General features: G+C 39.8%; 1 protein-coding gene across 3 annotated transcripts in view; it reads right to left on the minus strand.

The window, feature by feature from the left end:
- Window positions 1-16,572, minus strand: part of LOC103464974 (uncharacterized) — a 32,704-nt gene that overhangs the window by 12,342 nt on the left and 3,790 nt on the right. For all 3 annotated transcript variants that reach the window (XM_081607305.1, XM_081607306.1, XM_081607307.1), the window contains 2 exons: window positions 12,547-14,356; window positions 8,763-10,677 (listed from right to left, as the gene is read on the minus strand). In XM_081607305.1, the coding sequence (XP_081463431.1) occupies window positions 8,763-10,677; window positions 12,547-14,356 (3,725 nt within the window). The remainder of the gene's footprint in view (window positions 1-8,762; window positions 10,678-12,546; window positions 14,357-16,572) is intronic.

Genomic DNA, 16,572 nt, shown 5'->3' on the forward strand with positions numbered 1-16,572 from the left:
ATCCAAGACTGACAATATATTTTGCTGATATTGTCAGTAAAATGTATTTGTTTTTACTGCATACAACAGCAGCAATATGCTAACTATATACAAGACTGTCATTACTTGACATAGTTGTACTGTTCAAAACTTTTCGGTTTGCTTCAGTAGAAACGGCATAGTGTCTGGACATGTTAAAATGTTAAACTTTTTACCAGACGAAATCCTCACCACTTTCAAATAGTTCCCGTTTTTATTTTGTTCATTTAAATCAATGAGTACAAACAACAAGTTGATGAGAATTAACGTCCCTGGCAAGAGACCAGGTCACCAGTCTGTCGCAGAGCAACACCGAGACACAGGACAAAAAACTACGCACACACACCTAGGGAGAATTTAGAGAAACCAATTAACCCTGACAGTCATGCTTTTGGACTATGGGAGGAAGCCGGAGTACCAGGAGAGAACCCATGCATGTACAGGGAGAACATGCAAACTCCATGCAGAAAGACATGGAGTCTTCCAGGGCCGAGAATCGAACCCTTCTTCTTGCAAGGCAACAGTGCTACCAACTGCACCACTGTGCAGCCCACATTACAATCAAAGTATATAAAACTTTTTATAACCAGTACCTGCAAATGAACCACCGAATTCAGGAGATGCTGCAGGTAACTAAACAAAAACCCCAAATCACAAATAAACAACCTGGTTGTCCATTACAAAAAGAAGAAATACATTCCAGGTGAGTAATATCTTTTTTTCTCTTCATAGCAGGAAAGAAGGTCCAAAAGACCCAGTAGACGACGTCCAAACAGAAAGTCCCAAGGCCCCTGATAAGGACCTCACTTTGAGGAATCTATTTTGTCTTTTCTTTTATCATGTTTGTATTAATTTTGTCAGATCAGTAACCTTTCTCCTCCTTTTTTGCAGGAAGACAGCGAGGCGTACCCAGCGTTTCAGTTTCCACCGAAGAAACAATGTAATGCCCAGGTAAGTAAATCAATTTCAGGGAATTAAACAGAGTAAACAACTCTGTTTGACCCTCCACAGGTCAGGCAAAGCAAGCGAAAGTGAAAAATGATCTGTAGAGTTGTTTGTAGAACCTCCTCATCCTCAAAAGATAACAAAAAGGATAACAAAAACCTTTGTCCATCCATTCATTTTCCTCTGCTGTTTCTGGGTCATGGAGCAGCAGCTTCAGAAGGTAGGCCCAGATTTCCCTCTCCCCAGCCACTTCTTCCAGCTCCTCGGGAGGAACCCCAAGGCGTTCCCAGGCCAGGCGAGAGACATAGTCCCTCCAGCGTGTCCTGGGTCTTCCTTGGGGCCTCCTCCCGGTGGGACGTGCCCGGAACACCTCACCAGGGAGGCGTCCAGAAGGCATCCTTACCAGATGCCCGAGCCACCTCAACTGGCTCCTCTCGAAGTGGAGGAGCAGCAGCTCTACTTTGAGTCCCTCCCGGATGACCGAGCTTCTCAACCTATCTCTAAGGGAGAACCTGGACACCCTGCGGAGAAAACTCATTTCGGCCGCTTGTATCTGGGACCTCGTTCTTTCGGTCATGACCCACAGCTCATGACCGCAGATGAGGTGGGAACAAAGATCGACTGGTAAATCGAGAGCTTCTTCACCACTACAGATTGGGACAGCACCTGCTTCACAGCAGACGCTGCCCCAATCCGCCTGTCGATCTCCTGCTCACCTTTTCCCTCATTTGTGAACGAGATCTCCAGATACTTAAACTCCTCCACTTGAGGCAGGAACCTCCCAGAGACATTCCACGTCCCAAGAGCCAGAATCTGCAACTGAAGATCATCGGGAACCCCCTCCCACAAGCACCATCCATTTTCATGAGTGTTTAGTAAAAGAGTTTGTACACAGCCAGTGCTATTCCTGCAGCTGTGCCAAAACCCAAGCCATAAGTAAAGCCGCTCATGAAAGACTCTCCGCAGTCGGACAGGAAAGTCCACATACTCGAGGATGGTTGCTGCTGCTGCTGATGCCTCACTTCTGGTCTAAGATGTTGCAATACAGCCTCTCTCATCTCTTCTTCTTCCGACTCGTCCAGATTATAAAATCGTTTAATCTTCTGCATTAGCTCTGCCATTTCTTCCAGCAGCTCTTCTGCATTTAAACTATGTAATCTTCTTCGTTGTACCCTTATATAAAATTGTTCGAGTTCCTCAAGAAATTGTGGATCCTCCATTGTACACGTTTTGCAAGTTGCAAGTCTTTAGTGCTTGACTGAAAGAAAGTTCAAGTACTTAAGACTGTTTTATGATGTCATAACAAGAGAATGGTATTATGACATCACAGAGAGAGTGATGTCATAACTGACATACTTGCATTTGCATATATTTATGCATTTTATGAAATGTTAATATGGTTTTGTGTTTTGCATACTGTTGAAATATGTTTAATGCTAGTTCTGCTGTTATATTGTTTTTGTCGTGTTTTAGCTCTTGAGAAAGTGTGGTGGGAATTTCACACACAGTAACATTATAGCTCCTCCTTGCAGGAACTTGTTTTTTCCCAGACACATTCCACACATTTGGTGTTTTATCAAATCCAAAAAGAGATTTGATAAAACACATTGGGCATCGAGGTAAGGTCAGTACCTTACCTCGATGCCCATTGTGTTTTACCAAATCTCTTTCTTGTTGTTACAGATGGTTAATCAAACTGAGCTTCACATACACAGTTTTATACAAATATGGTTCATTTATGTTCTTGCATTGTTCCAAAATGCAAGTTTATATAAACTAAAATATAAAAATGGCATCCAGTAAATAAAAGGTCAGTATTTTATTTTATTTTCAGAACATTTTAATTACTTGCTTTATTTCTTTTTGAACAGGATAACAAGGATGATCATGTTTTATTTTATTTCTTCAGCTCACTTCCACTGGATGCAGGATTATTGCTCGTATCTTATTCTGAAGATTGGAATTTTGATTGTGGAGTCCCTTTTTTCATCACATTCTTTTATTTTCTTTTTTATTTCTTTATTTTATAACTCAGTTTTTGACATGGAACTTGGTTCAGCTTTTATGCTCACTTCTGAGCCCTGCCAAGAGCTGGAATTGTTCAATCAGATGGGAACTACAAACTTGTCTGCCACTTTTACCCAGAATGCACTGCAGTTAGTAGATTGCTTCTCTGGAAGATGAGTGCTGTCTTTAAAACTCCCCTTTTTCACAGAGCTCTTTTGATTCTTTGTTTTCAGACTCCTTTTCCTGATATGAGGCATCATTCAGCTTTTAACTTCACTTCTGAGCTTCTGCTGACAGCTGGAACCAGCCAGGAATTCTGGGCCTCCTGACAAAATATTAGATTGGGTCCCCCTGCACAGCTGCTGTTACAATTTTTTGAGTCTTTTTTTGAAAATCTTTTACAATTTTAAAGGCTTGCAACTTGCTTTCTTTGGCTCAATACCGATACTAGCACAATATCAGTATTGAACCAAATTTTACAATTTTACATGCAACAGTCCACATACAGAATGCAAGTAGATTGCTTAATTTTTTTCTATTAGTTTTAGATTACTGAAATATCCTTCCCCATGAGCAGCAGTCATAGGCAACGTGCAAAATACATATAAAGCAATTCAGACTTCTCAAAAATGCTATGTAGTTGCATTTTATTCAGGCTGCAGTAAATAACTTTAATAAAAAATATTTTTTCTCCATATTTGTTAAAGCTGTGTCACTATGTCATGACAGTTTGTTATGAGACAGATAATCATTGAAAACAATCAATCTCCTCCACCTCCTTCCTGAACTAGTATTACTATCTAAAGTACTGCATTGTTCTGACCAAAAACAACCAATCAGAACCAGTAGGAAGGTCTTAGTGCTGTCATTCAACTTCATTGACTCACTGCTAAATATGCTAAGGATGGAGAAACAACTTATAATTACAGGGAAATCGTTTATCTGCCGTCATTGGCAGCTATGCTAACATTCTTCTATGAAACATGCCTTTCTCAAAACGCAGTGACCGACTCAAGTTCAAATTCATACAATTAACATTTGGGTTTAGAGTCTGCATCTTCTCGGCATCACACATGGTTATTCCAGAGTGAAGAGTGTAATGCAAGAAACATAAAAATACAAACATTTGTGATGGATTAACCTGTAACTCTGAATTCCCTGCCCTTTGCACACATGCTCTTAGAGTGGCCTATTTCTCTTATCAACTCACTGATTAAATACAAACATATTGAAGTGAAAGGTGTTTTACAAAAGAATTCATACCCTTTTGTCTGTTTCACATTTTCCTCACATTACAACCACAAACAGGTATCTCAGCTGAGATTTAAAGTGACAGACCAAAACAAAATTAGTGCATCACAGGTAAATGGAAGACAATTTCACAGTGTTCTGCAAAAATCTAATAGTTTTGCAGCTCTAAAGTAGAGAATGAAATATCTGCCCATTATTCCTTGGAAAGCAGGTCAATCTTTGTTGGACTGGACACTCTGGACTTTAATTAGGCTCTTCAATTTCATACGTATATGTTGTGGGTTGTTTTCCTGCTGGAAAGGGAACCTCTGCCTCATTCTCAAGCCTCTTAAAGTTTTTCTTCTGATATATATTTAGCTACACACACCTCCAAATGCTCTACTTTGTGTTGGTTTATCTTATAAAATCCCAATATAAGAACTTTTGGTTTTAGAAATATACCTGGTTTAAGCAAAATTTTGAATCAATTTTGAATAATACTGAATACTGAATTTTATCCTGTGAGAAGTGCTATGCGGGGGCTTATTTTGCCAGCTGACTGGTAGTGTGCAGCAATGGGTGGGGGAGGGGAAGCACTGAAATACTTTAAATTCCTTACAGCCTGAGAAAACTCGGATCCTGAATGTTTCTGAAGCCTTGATATGCCGCAATACAAGTAGCTAATACACAACTACAACTGATCCCAGTTGCCGCCTGGTCCTTTTCAAGAAAAGGAGTGATCATAGCTATTTCTAATTCTCACATTTTCCATGTGCAAACTTACAAAATGCAACCTATAAAAACTTTAGCTTTATGCTAAAACTTTTTCTCATCTACTATTCCCTACATTGCTAAATGCTGAGCTCTATTTGTGGATCCAGATGGATTTTATTTCAGATATGGTTTATTGGCTATAAAAAAAATGAAGCCCTAATTAGTCACAATTATAAAAAAATTATATATTTAATGGTTTTGTTGGCTCTAGTGGCCTTTATTTGAAAGTAGTTTGACAGGAAACAGGGTAAGCAGAGAGGGGGAAGACATGTGGCAAATGTCGCCAGGCCGGGAATCGAACCTGTGACCAAAATCACGAGGACTAAGGCCTCAATATGTGGGTTGTGCTTTGCCCCTGCGCCACCACAGCACCCCACAATTATCAAAACAACCTCCATTTTCAACTGAGTGATCTCCGATATAAAAGAGTTTTGGATGAGACAGACATCAGTAACAGAAAAACAGGATGTAAGCATTTTTACTTCTAAAAGGAGGAAAACTTCCTGGTTCAGGCTCAACAGCTCTCAACAGTCATGTGTTTGTTGGCATGGCTGAAATTAGGTTGTTGTTAATTAATCATTGCTCAACATGAATAAGCTGTGTTTGCAGATTAACAAGTATTCATTTCCTGTTGAAAACCCGACTTATATGCTCATTTTCTGAGATAGAAATAGTAGACATGCACATTATGGTCCGTATCTAAATAGAAAAGACTAATTTTCCATTCAACTTAGTCACACAAACATATTTTACTTTGGGAAAATACCAAACATTTTGGTTTTCATCATGGATCCCATGTAATGATGTGTTTAATAGGGTAGTAAATGATCTATTTGCAATCAGGCTCTCAACCGTGGTAAATGTGATGCCTGCTTACTACATTACAATCAATCTAAATGTTATTAGCTGCTAACTACTGAGCTGGCTCAGCAGCATATTTCACACGCACTAGCACTTCTGGGAGATTAATTCAGTTCTGAAACCGTACAACAATCAGTAATGGGAGACATAAACAGTTGTGCACGCTCACTTAATGTGAAAGGAAGAAAATGAGAAGAGCAAAATCACACCTGTGGGACAAATGCCTACAAATTTAGGATCTTTTAAGAGAAAAAACAAGAAAAAAAGAGACATTTTCATCTGAAGCATCACACATGGTGATTTTATTTATTTTCATTTCATTCTTCTACTAATTCATTAAGTAAACATATAACGAAAGGAACAATAATCAAATTTTTGCAGAAATATAGATTGGCTCCTAAAAGTGTCTTCACTCCTGCTAAATTATGTTTTTTTTTAATACATAATATAGGATCATTTATCTTGTATAAGCCAACTAAAACGAATTGTCAGAAGGAAAACAATTACTGCATAAATGTGCACACCGTTAAAGTAATACTTTAATTATGTGGATTTTGCATTCTGAAATATGTTAGGACTCATTGGGGTGCTAAAAACCTCACTGGTATTTGATTCAATTTATGATTAATTTATGATTTCATGGTTTCATGTGAAGAAGAATACTTGTTGGAAATCCGTGCATATTTTGTTTCATTTTTGATTTGCCAACTTTTCAGTTGAATTACAAATAAAACATTTTCAAACATTTCTGAGCCTCATTTCGACGAGACTCATTTGTTAGATTAAAAGTACCTTTGCAAGTAATCTTTAAGCAGATATTTAAAAATACTTTTAATTAGTCATACATTTCAGTATTAAAATGCTTTTGTTATTAGTCTGATGTAATATTCTATCTAAATACCTATATTTACCAGAAATAAAGGCTTGAAAACGTCAGTCAGTGTGAATGGCAGGAAGTTCATTTAATGTTTGACATCTGAGTTTGAACACATAAAATGTGTGTATCACTTAGTGATGCAGTTACTCAAATGAAGGAAACTTTTCAGTTACTGAATATGCCTGAGTGTAAAAAAAAAAGTTTTATTTTTAAATAAATTATTGTTTTTTCAGGGGTGTGTGCACTTTCAAGAGTCTCTGCAGATACTCAGTTATGACTCACAATTATTTGATGTACTGAAATTCCAGCCCAACTTTGACTCCCATCATATTTTCCATTTCTAAAAAAAAAAAATCAATAGAAAAGACACAATTTCTTGCCACACAGCTTCCATTTTCAGTCACACTGACACTTTGACACAAACATGTCTCCTCGGGGTAAATTCCACTTGCCTGTATTCGGTTCCTAGAGACAAACCAAAACCATCGAGCATGACTGGTACTGATCCCTGAACTTAACCTTATAAGTACAAACAGGCACATGCCTTGGATGTTGCAGGTTCTTTAGCTCATTCACTCTCAAGCAAGTATAACAAGTATTTTTTCTTGCGCTACAGGAATGGCACCGTTGGAGCAGGTAAAGGTGTGTGTCACTGCCAAGAAGGCATAATTCAGCAGTGAAACAATCACATCTGCTCGCTCACTCTGATCTCTGCTCTCAACCTCGCCCTCTCTTCATAACTGAATGATTAATCACTGTGCAGGCCGGGAACATTTTTTTAGATTCTGCAGCAGTTTTCTGGAAGCTTAAGAAAAGCTGATGCTGCTTGACAGATCTTAAATCTATAGGATGATGTTGTCCAGAGGCTAAACAGATGTGAGGTGACTCTCCGCTTGTACAAGAGCTCTAGGCTGTTTGTGTGCATTTGGAAATTACTGTTTGAACCTGGAAACAAAAGAGCTCTTGTTGATGAAAATTTAACCGAACACGCTTAAACAGCTAAAACTAAGATTATGCACTGGATATAAACACCCTGCATACAGAGATCATATGCATCTACCATTCATACACAAATACATTTGTAGGCACCCTTTCTAATTAAACAAAAGCTTTGAAGTAAGCTGATTTTTTTTACTGCAGTTATATAAGCTCAAAAAGGAAAAAAAATTAAGTTTTTGATCTGAGTGAGAAAAAAATAATCTAGTGTTAAGCAATAATTGTTTTGTACAAAATCCTCAGTGGCACAGCTATTAATACCCATGCTGTTAATACACTATGTTATCTGTCTTTGCCATTAGAATGGCATTTTAGTCTTTGGATCTTTAGTCTTTGGATTTTTTTTTTTAGATCGTCCAGGGTCCTTTCCTATCTTATCGTCTCTTCAGCATACCCTGTGTCTGGATTTGGGTCATATTATTGTATGGCAGAGGCACCACCAACCCATCTGGAGTGATTGAGACGTTTCATCGTCTTCTCATCTGGCCAAAGCAAATGGTCCTAGCAGAGATGAGTAATCTTTACATGTTTACTTTTGTTATGGTTCGATAAATAAATGTCTTCTACCTCCCACACATCTGTCTATTACTGTTGGATGGCATGCAGATGGTGTGTAATGGTTGCTATGGAGACCAAGATACCACTGTATCAGTAGTGAAAAATAAATGGGAATTAGAGCCCCATCATATTTATGCCACAAAACTAAAACAACTTAAAAAAGTAGAATATGTATAAAAAGATCCTTAGTAAGATTGCTAGGGGCACCAACCATTGTGCTACAGGTTAAACTGAATAACTAAAAACTTATTTAAAGATATGTTGTTTTTTTTGTTTGTTTGTTTTTTTAGCGTGATATTATGTTCTTGCAATACGAGCTAAGTTTAAGAGTTTTTGCAAATAGTTACCAGGGGTAACAACAAATTTACGGACTGCCTGCAAGTATGGCTACTGTCTAAAAGCAGATCAACAAATTGTGAATGTTCGTGTGTGAATTTTCCTGGACCTGGTAAATTAATGTACAAGGGATTTAAATGAGATCAAACTTTCTGTTTACCTCTTTGTTGTCGTCTTCTTCACCCTCGTCTTCCATTTGTGCCCCATTCTCCATCTCCTCCTCCTTCATCTCTACAGGCTGGTCCGCCACCGGCCTCTCTGCCTCTTCATCTCCCTCCTCCTTCACACCAAACTCTACCAACAACCTCTTAACCTTCTCTTCCTCTGGGGTCTCTGGGGCTGGGGTGGGAACCAACTGCGTGGCTGGTGGCTTTGGTTCGTTTTCTTGCTGAGTTTCCTGAGGTTCGCTGTCAAAGGACACCAGCAGGTCGTCTTTCCTCGGAGGTTCGACTCTCCAGCCGCTGCTGATGGGAGCAGTTTCCCGCCTAGGCTGGAAAGTCCGTCTCCTGGGTTTGACAGAAAAGTCATCAAAGTCTACGTCGAACACAGGGTTCTGGATCGAGAAGTCATCATAAACGGCATCGATGAGGCTCTCTGTGTTCTTTGAGACGTGAGATGAGGGGGATGGTGGAGGCTCGTCTGCATCAAGATTGACAAGCTTTTTCTCTCTTTTGTCATTCTCCTCCTCTGTTCTTGGCTGACTCTCTTCCATCTTTTTCTTCAGCTCTTCTGCCCTTTCCTTCTCCATCTGTAACTTTATTTCCTCTTTTCTCTTCCTCTCCTCCTCTTCCTGCCTTCTGATTTGCTCCCTCTCCAGCTCCTGTCTTAGCTTTTCTTTTTCCAGCTCTTGTTCTTCCTCTCTCATCCTCATCAACTCCATTAATCTTTGCTGATATTTTCTTGACTCCTCCTCTTCCTTCTGTCTTTGATCTTCTTCCAATTTTAGTCTTTCCTCCTCATCTTTCAGCTCTTTCTGTCTTTGCTCCTCAAGTTCTCTTCTTTTTCTCTCCTCCTCTTCTTTGTCTTGTTGCATCTTCCTCTCCAGCTCCCTCCTTTTTCTCTCCTCATCCTCCTGTCTTAACTTTTCTTTTTCCAGTTCCTTTTCTTCCTCTCTCATCCTCATCAGCTCCATTAATCTTTGCTGATATTTTCTTGACTCCTCCTCTTCCTTCTGTCTTTGATCTTCTTCCAATTTTAGTCTTTCCTCCTCATCTTTCAGCTCTTTCTGTCTTTGCTCCTCAAGTTCTCTTCTTTTTCTCTCTTCCTCTTCCTCTTTGACTTGCTGCATCTTCCTCTCCAGCTCCATCCTTTCCCTCTCCTCATCCTCCTGTCTCTTCCTCTCCTCCTCTTCCTGCTTTTTGACTTGCTCCCTCTCCAGCTCCTGTCTTAACTTTTCCTTTTCCAACTCTTGCTCCTCTCTCATCCTCGTCAGCTCCATTAATTCTTGCTGATATTTTCTTGTCTCCTCTTCCTTTTGTCTTTGATCTTCTTCTAATTTTAGTTTTTCTTCCTCATCTTTCAGCTCTTTCTGTCTTTGCTCCTCAAGTTCTCTTCTTTTTCTCTCCTCCTCCTGCTCCTGGTGCTTCAGAGTTTCTTGACTTTTTGTCTCGTCATCCTTCCTCTGGAATATGCCGACTCTTTTGTAGACGGGCATCGAAACGGCGTCCTCCCCTTTTTCCTTGCTTTCAACCTCAGCATTCTCTTCTTGATTTTCATCTTCACTGGATTCAGGCTCCGGGCCCAGCACCACTGGAGGTGTACCGTCATCTGCCACCACGGTTCCAAAGCGAACAGAGCGACGGTTCTTCATCTTCTTCTTCTTCAGCTCGGCCAAGTTTTTCTCATCAGCAGCAGCCAAGTGGTTGCTCTGCACCTGGACATCATCTTCCTTTGGCTTGTCAGTCTCTGCTGGAGTCTCTGTTGCATTTTCTAAGGGTATATCTTTGAATGGTGCCTCCTCTGGTGGTTCAATTTGACTCCCTGTGGATGAGGATGCTGTTGAACATGAGTCCACTGGCTGGGTGGGTGTCTCTTCCGTCGCAGGAACTTCCACTCTTAGTGTTTCCGGCTTTAACCTGTCGAAGAGACATGAATCATTGGCATTTAGTGCTAAAAAGTACAGTGATTCACAAGTCTCATTCTGTTCCCATTCTAAACACATTTGCAAACAATAAAGCACCATTTTGGGCCATGATGCACCTCTTAACCACACAAAGCTACGGTGAAGACAATTAAGAAACAGCGGTCAGAAATTCCGCCCTGCTATACAGGTTTAGCATTTATGTCCGGTGATGTGACAGCCAATATTAATCAGCTTATGGTGCAAGCAGTTGGAGATTCACACCAACAATGGACAGACAAAATCCAAGATGAAAGGCAGAAACCAGTAAGTGCACCTGCCCTGTTTCTTCTGGATAAAACAAAAGTGCCCTTCTCAAATCTGTTTCTTTTTTTTCTTTTTTCTTTTCTTTTTACTGTATAGTGTACAGTAAAAAAAACCAAGTCAGCATATATGTATTGATTTTAAATGGGCATACATGATGTTCAAGCTGTGCCTGTTGTAAAATAAAATCTCATACTACTAAGACCTGGTGGTTCCATGTGACCCACATGGTGACCTTTGTTTCCACTTGAGCACCTGACCCGCAAAATGCCTGTGCACACCATTGACTACTGATAGATGGATAGATAAACTGGGACTGTATTAGCTGTGCCTGAAAGCTTTCATGTCATGCTATGTGACTAAAAAGCAACGCAAAACATCTTTGAATGTCACAGAGTAGTTACAGGAAACTGAACAAGTTATTCCTGGTTCACTCGAAACTTTAGAAGAATGCAGGAAGCTAAAGAAAAATAGCCCAGTATCACATCATAGAAAGTTCAAGAGTTACAGTGAAGGAAGCTGCCATGAGGAAAGTGAGTGACCTGAAAAACTGCTATTCCTTTTTTAAAATATTTCACCTCGACCTCAGTTTTCAGTCAAAAAAGAAATAATTATAATAATTAACTTGCTAAACTCTATTTTGTGTGATTGATGTTAACAAGTCAAACAATATACTGCAGGTATAATTTAGGATAACAGCTGACAATATTGATTATCAGAAAATATGAGTCATTACATTAAGCTAGCTGAAAGTGGTGATATATTAAAAAAATCTTCAAAGCAGCTTTTTTCATGCTTCTTCTTTGTGTGGGCTCAAAGTTTAATTTGGAGGTGCCACGTCCTGACTTGCAGCGTTTGCTGACATACTACATGTTTCCTATCCAACATTAGTAAACTACAGAGAGAAACTGGGACACACGGATAAAAGTTAGCCTTCATCCAACTCCCTTTGATTAATTAACAATGTTTTTTTTCTCCTTTTTTGTCTATGTATGTAAAATGATTTTTATCTTTTCTGCTCACATAAATAAAGAAATGAAATGAAGGAGAGCTGCTGCAGCGTATGGTCAATGCACCCTTTGTAATGTCTTGACACATCACAGCTGAAAAAGGAGAACTTCTCAAACTTTCCAGTCAAAACAGTTCCAGACTTGCGCTCTGCTCTCGGTGTTCACAGTAACAAAATGAAAAAAAAAAAAAAACTCAGTTACCTCTACGCTACACTTTAGATTTCCTAAGAAAACTTGTGACAGACAACCGTTTGCCTTTTCCTCCTGCAATAATGCTTGACTAAAGTCTAACTGACAAAAATGAGAGATTAACGTCAAAATATTTTTAAATTACTGAATCTATTAAGGGCGTTGAACTCAGACTGATTTATGATTTTAAATGACAGCCATGAATCAAATATAATATTTCTAGTGTGACTAACGACAGCTGATTGCTGTCAGTGTGTTAACACTTTGACATAAACGTCTTCCTTGATTGCACCGGTAGGAGATATTTCATGTCTGGTCTTGCACCCAAACCCAAAGTGAAGAGAGCAGAAGGTCTCACTCACTCCTTGGAGCAAACTCTGTCTGCAGCCTGAGGACTCTTCTCGACCTTCTGATCCTCTGGACCTGTTTCTGACGCCCAGCTTTTGATCTTCTCCTTCACGCCTCCGATCCCATTCGCTATTTCTGGCTCCATTCTCTTGGTCGTAACCTCTGGCTTTGGCACATAGTCCAACAGTTGACTGATTCTCTTCTTAATGCTGTTCCCGCCGGTAAAATCCTCTGCCTCAGTATCACTCCCTTTGATTGGAGGTTCTGGTATTGTGTGAACATGCTGCGAGTCAGAAGACTCTGGTTTATTAGATTCGTCTTTGGTGATGGGTTTGGGAATGGGAATGTAAGACTGACGGGGCAAAGGAACACCGCCTGACTCAAACTTTGAGGTGAGCGCCTTAGACAGACGCTTCCTTACGCTTCCCCGCTGGTAAAATGAATCGTTTGTGGATGGACTGTTGCTGCTTGACTCTTCTGTATTTTGGCTGACAGAAACTGGAGTGTCACTTTGCTTCTCCTCTCCATCTTTCTGCTCTGAGCTAGCAACAGCAGTGGTGGGTGGTGTGTGGCTTGTTTGGATGATGTCTTTCTGCGCCGGTTCTGACTTGGGCTCCTCTTTAGTTGGAGTTGTTTCGGTAGCTGGATCCAGAGCAGCTGTCTCAGAACCAAGACTGTTCTCAACCTGTGGAAGTGCGTCACTTATTTTCGATGCTTCTGGTTGAGATGTAGGCAGCGTACTTGTAGGCTGTGGTTTGGGAGCTGAGGCTGAGGTGGGTTGAGGCAGTTTTTTAGCAGGGATGGTGACAGCAGTAGGATTTTCTGTCTCTGATTGTTCAATCTGATTGGTTTCAGACTTAAGTGGAGGGGGTGTTTTGGGGGGAGTCTCAGAAGAACTGATGGGTTGAGACAGTTCCTCAGTATGGATTGTCACTTTGGTTTTTGCTGGAGTAATTTTCTCAGATTTTTCAATCTTATTTGTTTCAGACGTAGATGTAGGAGCTGTTTTCGGAGCAGTCTCTGGAGAACTGATAGACTGAGACAGTTCCTCAGTAGGGATGGTCAAGGCAGTGTTCGTGGGACTTTTTGTCTCCGATTTTTCGGTCTGACTTGCTTCTGGCTTAGGTGTAGGATCAGTTTTGAGAGCAGTCTCTGGAGAACTGATAGACTGAGACAGTTCCTCAGTAGGAATGGTCAAGGCAGTGTTCGTGGGACTTTTTGTCTCCGATTTTTCGGTCTGACTTGCTTCTGGCTTAGGTGTAGGATCAGTTTTGAGAGCAGTCTCTGGAGAACTGATAGACTGAGACAGTTCCTCAGTAGGGATGGTCAAGGCAGTGTTCGTGGGACTTTTTGTCTCCGATTTCTCAGTCTGACTTGCTTCTGGCTTAGGTGTAGGATCAGTTTTGAGAGCAGTCTCTGGAGAACTGATAGACTGAGACAGTTCCTCAGTAGCAATGGTCAAGGCAGTGTTCGTGGGACTTTTTGTCTCCGATTTTTCGGTCTGACTTGCTTCTGGCTTAGGTGTAGGATCAGTTTTGAGAGCAGTCTCTGCAGAACTGATGGGCTGAGGCAGTTTTTTAGCAGGGGTAGTTACAGTGGTGGTCGGGGAACTTTTTGCCTCTGATTTCTCAGTCTGACTTGCTTCTGGCTCAGCTGTAGGAGCAGTTTTGGAAACAGTCTTTGGAGCTTTGAAGGAGCGAATTGTGCTGTTCTTTTGCAGAGAGAACGGCTTGGGAGCGAGACTGGGTTTGGGAGGAACAGATGGCTTTGTAGGCAGGCCTCCGCTCTGGGAGGCCTCAATACTGGTATCCATAATTGACGTACCTGACACAAAAAGAGAAAGAAGAGTTAACTTTCAGCAATCCACAGTGCCTTCTGAGAATATTCACACCTCTTCAACTTTTCTGTATTTTGTCACCTGACAACTATAATCTTTTATGTATTTTGTTGGGGTTCTATGTGATTACCAATGTAAATCAGTGTGTAACTGTGAAGTGAAAGGGATATTATAAATAGTTTTCAAAATGTTTTACAAATAAAAATCTGACAAGTGTGGTATCAATATTCAGGACTACCTTGTATTTAGCTCCATCCATCTTCCTAAGAAGTTTGACCAGCTACCAGTATCCCTAACCCTCCCCACATCATGATGGGGACACCACCATGTTTAACCAGTGAAATGGTGTTTAAAGGATGACATGCAGCGTTAAGTCTGTTGCTAGACAAACACGCAAAATGGCTTGCAGCTCCCTCTAGATTCTGTTTGCTTCTCTGATTATTGCTGTCCTGCCCCAGTCTGTGAACTTAGGTGGACAACTATGCTTTGAAATGTTGGCAGTGATTCCATACTCTTTCTATTTTTGAGCGATGGACTGAGCAGAGCTCTGTGGGACGTTCAAAATTTGGCATCGCTTTACATATTAGCTCTGCTTTCAAATTCTCCTCAACTTCAACCCTGATTTGTCTACTATGTTTCCTGGTAGTCTGTTAATTCACCCAAAAAGGTATGCATCCAGTATGGATCTGTATATGTCTAGCCATTAACTCTGTCACCATGAAGCCCATGACCTGCATACAGACACATACAAGGAATGCAAATTCACAACACACTTTTTGCTCTATGTTGTGTTGATCAAATCAAATAACATCCCAATAAAACAGATTGGAGCTTGTGGTTATAACGTGTGTAAAACTTCAAACAGCATGAGGCAAAGGATTACAATGAAAATCTTAATTATACTCAGTTAAAACAAAACCAGCAGGTTATGTTGCAACTAAGAGGACAGGACGAGGCTGGTCTGTCTGGATTTTTTTAAGAGCAAATTTCTACCGAAGGGATAAAGTGAAACACATCAATCACTCTGAACAAACACTCAGCTGTCAGGGCTTACGTCCCACACTTGTCTCGCTTTCAATTTGGATGCTATTTAGGTTTCGATAAGCTGTTCAGTTTTTCTCAAAGCAAATAAAATAAATAAAACTCATTACTGGAAACTTACATGTAAGAAATTGTGATCCATCACTGATTGCTGCAAGCAGCTTTTAAAGACCTGGTAATTCAGTCCGTCTCAGTATTATGTCTTCTGTTTTCAATCATAATGTGTAATTTACTCTGTGTTGTGTTTCTATGCTAATCACATAAATACACTCTATATCTAGTAAATACATAGGTACTATCAGATGTTTATTTACTTTAAACAGGAAGATAAGTAGCAATCTTTTTATCAACTGATAACATTGTGTTCTGCATTACGACAGAAAAGTCTTGTTTTGATAGAGACTCAGTTTATATTGAGACATATTAAGTTAGCTATTTGTGGGGGAAAAAAATCTGTTCTTCAGTTTTCCCATTTTTGGGAAAAGAATAGAAACAATGGAGGAAACCAGACTTGATACTTTACTTTTTTTCTTGTCAAAAGACTCTTCAGCTCACTTAGCTGACCACAAAACACAGAACTAAAATTGTCATATCATTTAGCATTATCATATATATTTTTTATTGTGATAATAATTTGAATTTATCTTGATGACACAAAACACTAATTGATTGTTTGTATGTGCTGGAAAAATTGTTTTGTAGTTACTTATTTTCCTCAGTTGGTTCTCTGAGTGCATCAAAAATAATTATATATATTTAAAAATACGATTAAAGGCAGTTATTGTGTGTTTGCTGATAAAATGTATCGATGTGACATAACTGTTACCATGATGTAGGTTGTTTGATAAAAGGTACTCTTTTAGAGCAATGTTTGTGTTACTATACTATTTATCCTTAACAAATACTACAAAATATCTGGATTAACTTTGCAGACAGTGTTTAAGTTCAGACAAACATTTTATTCACATCTGTGCAATCCCCTGTTGTCAAAGAGGAAGACCTTTGAAAGGGTTCCCACATTGTCCAAAAATCCAGTCCTCAATGATTGGTTGGTTTGTTTGCTGAGTTTGACCTCTGAATGTCACAGAGCGAGGGGAAGAAAGAAAGAACAAGACTTTGTTTCCAAGCAATGGACCTGTTAAAAACAATGACCACCATGTCA

The sequence above is a fragment of the Poecilia reticulata genome, chromosome 5, assembly GCF_904066995.2.
Source record: "Poecilia reticulata chromosome 5, P_reticulata-male-v2, whole genome shotgun sequence".
NCBI classification, from domain to species: Eukaryota; Metazoa; Chordata; class Actinopteri; order Cyprinodontiformes; family Poeciliidae; genus Poecilia; species Poecilia reticulata.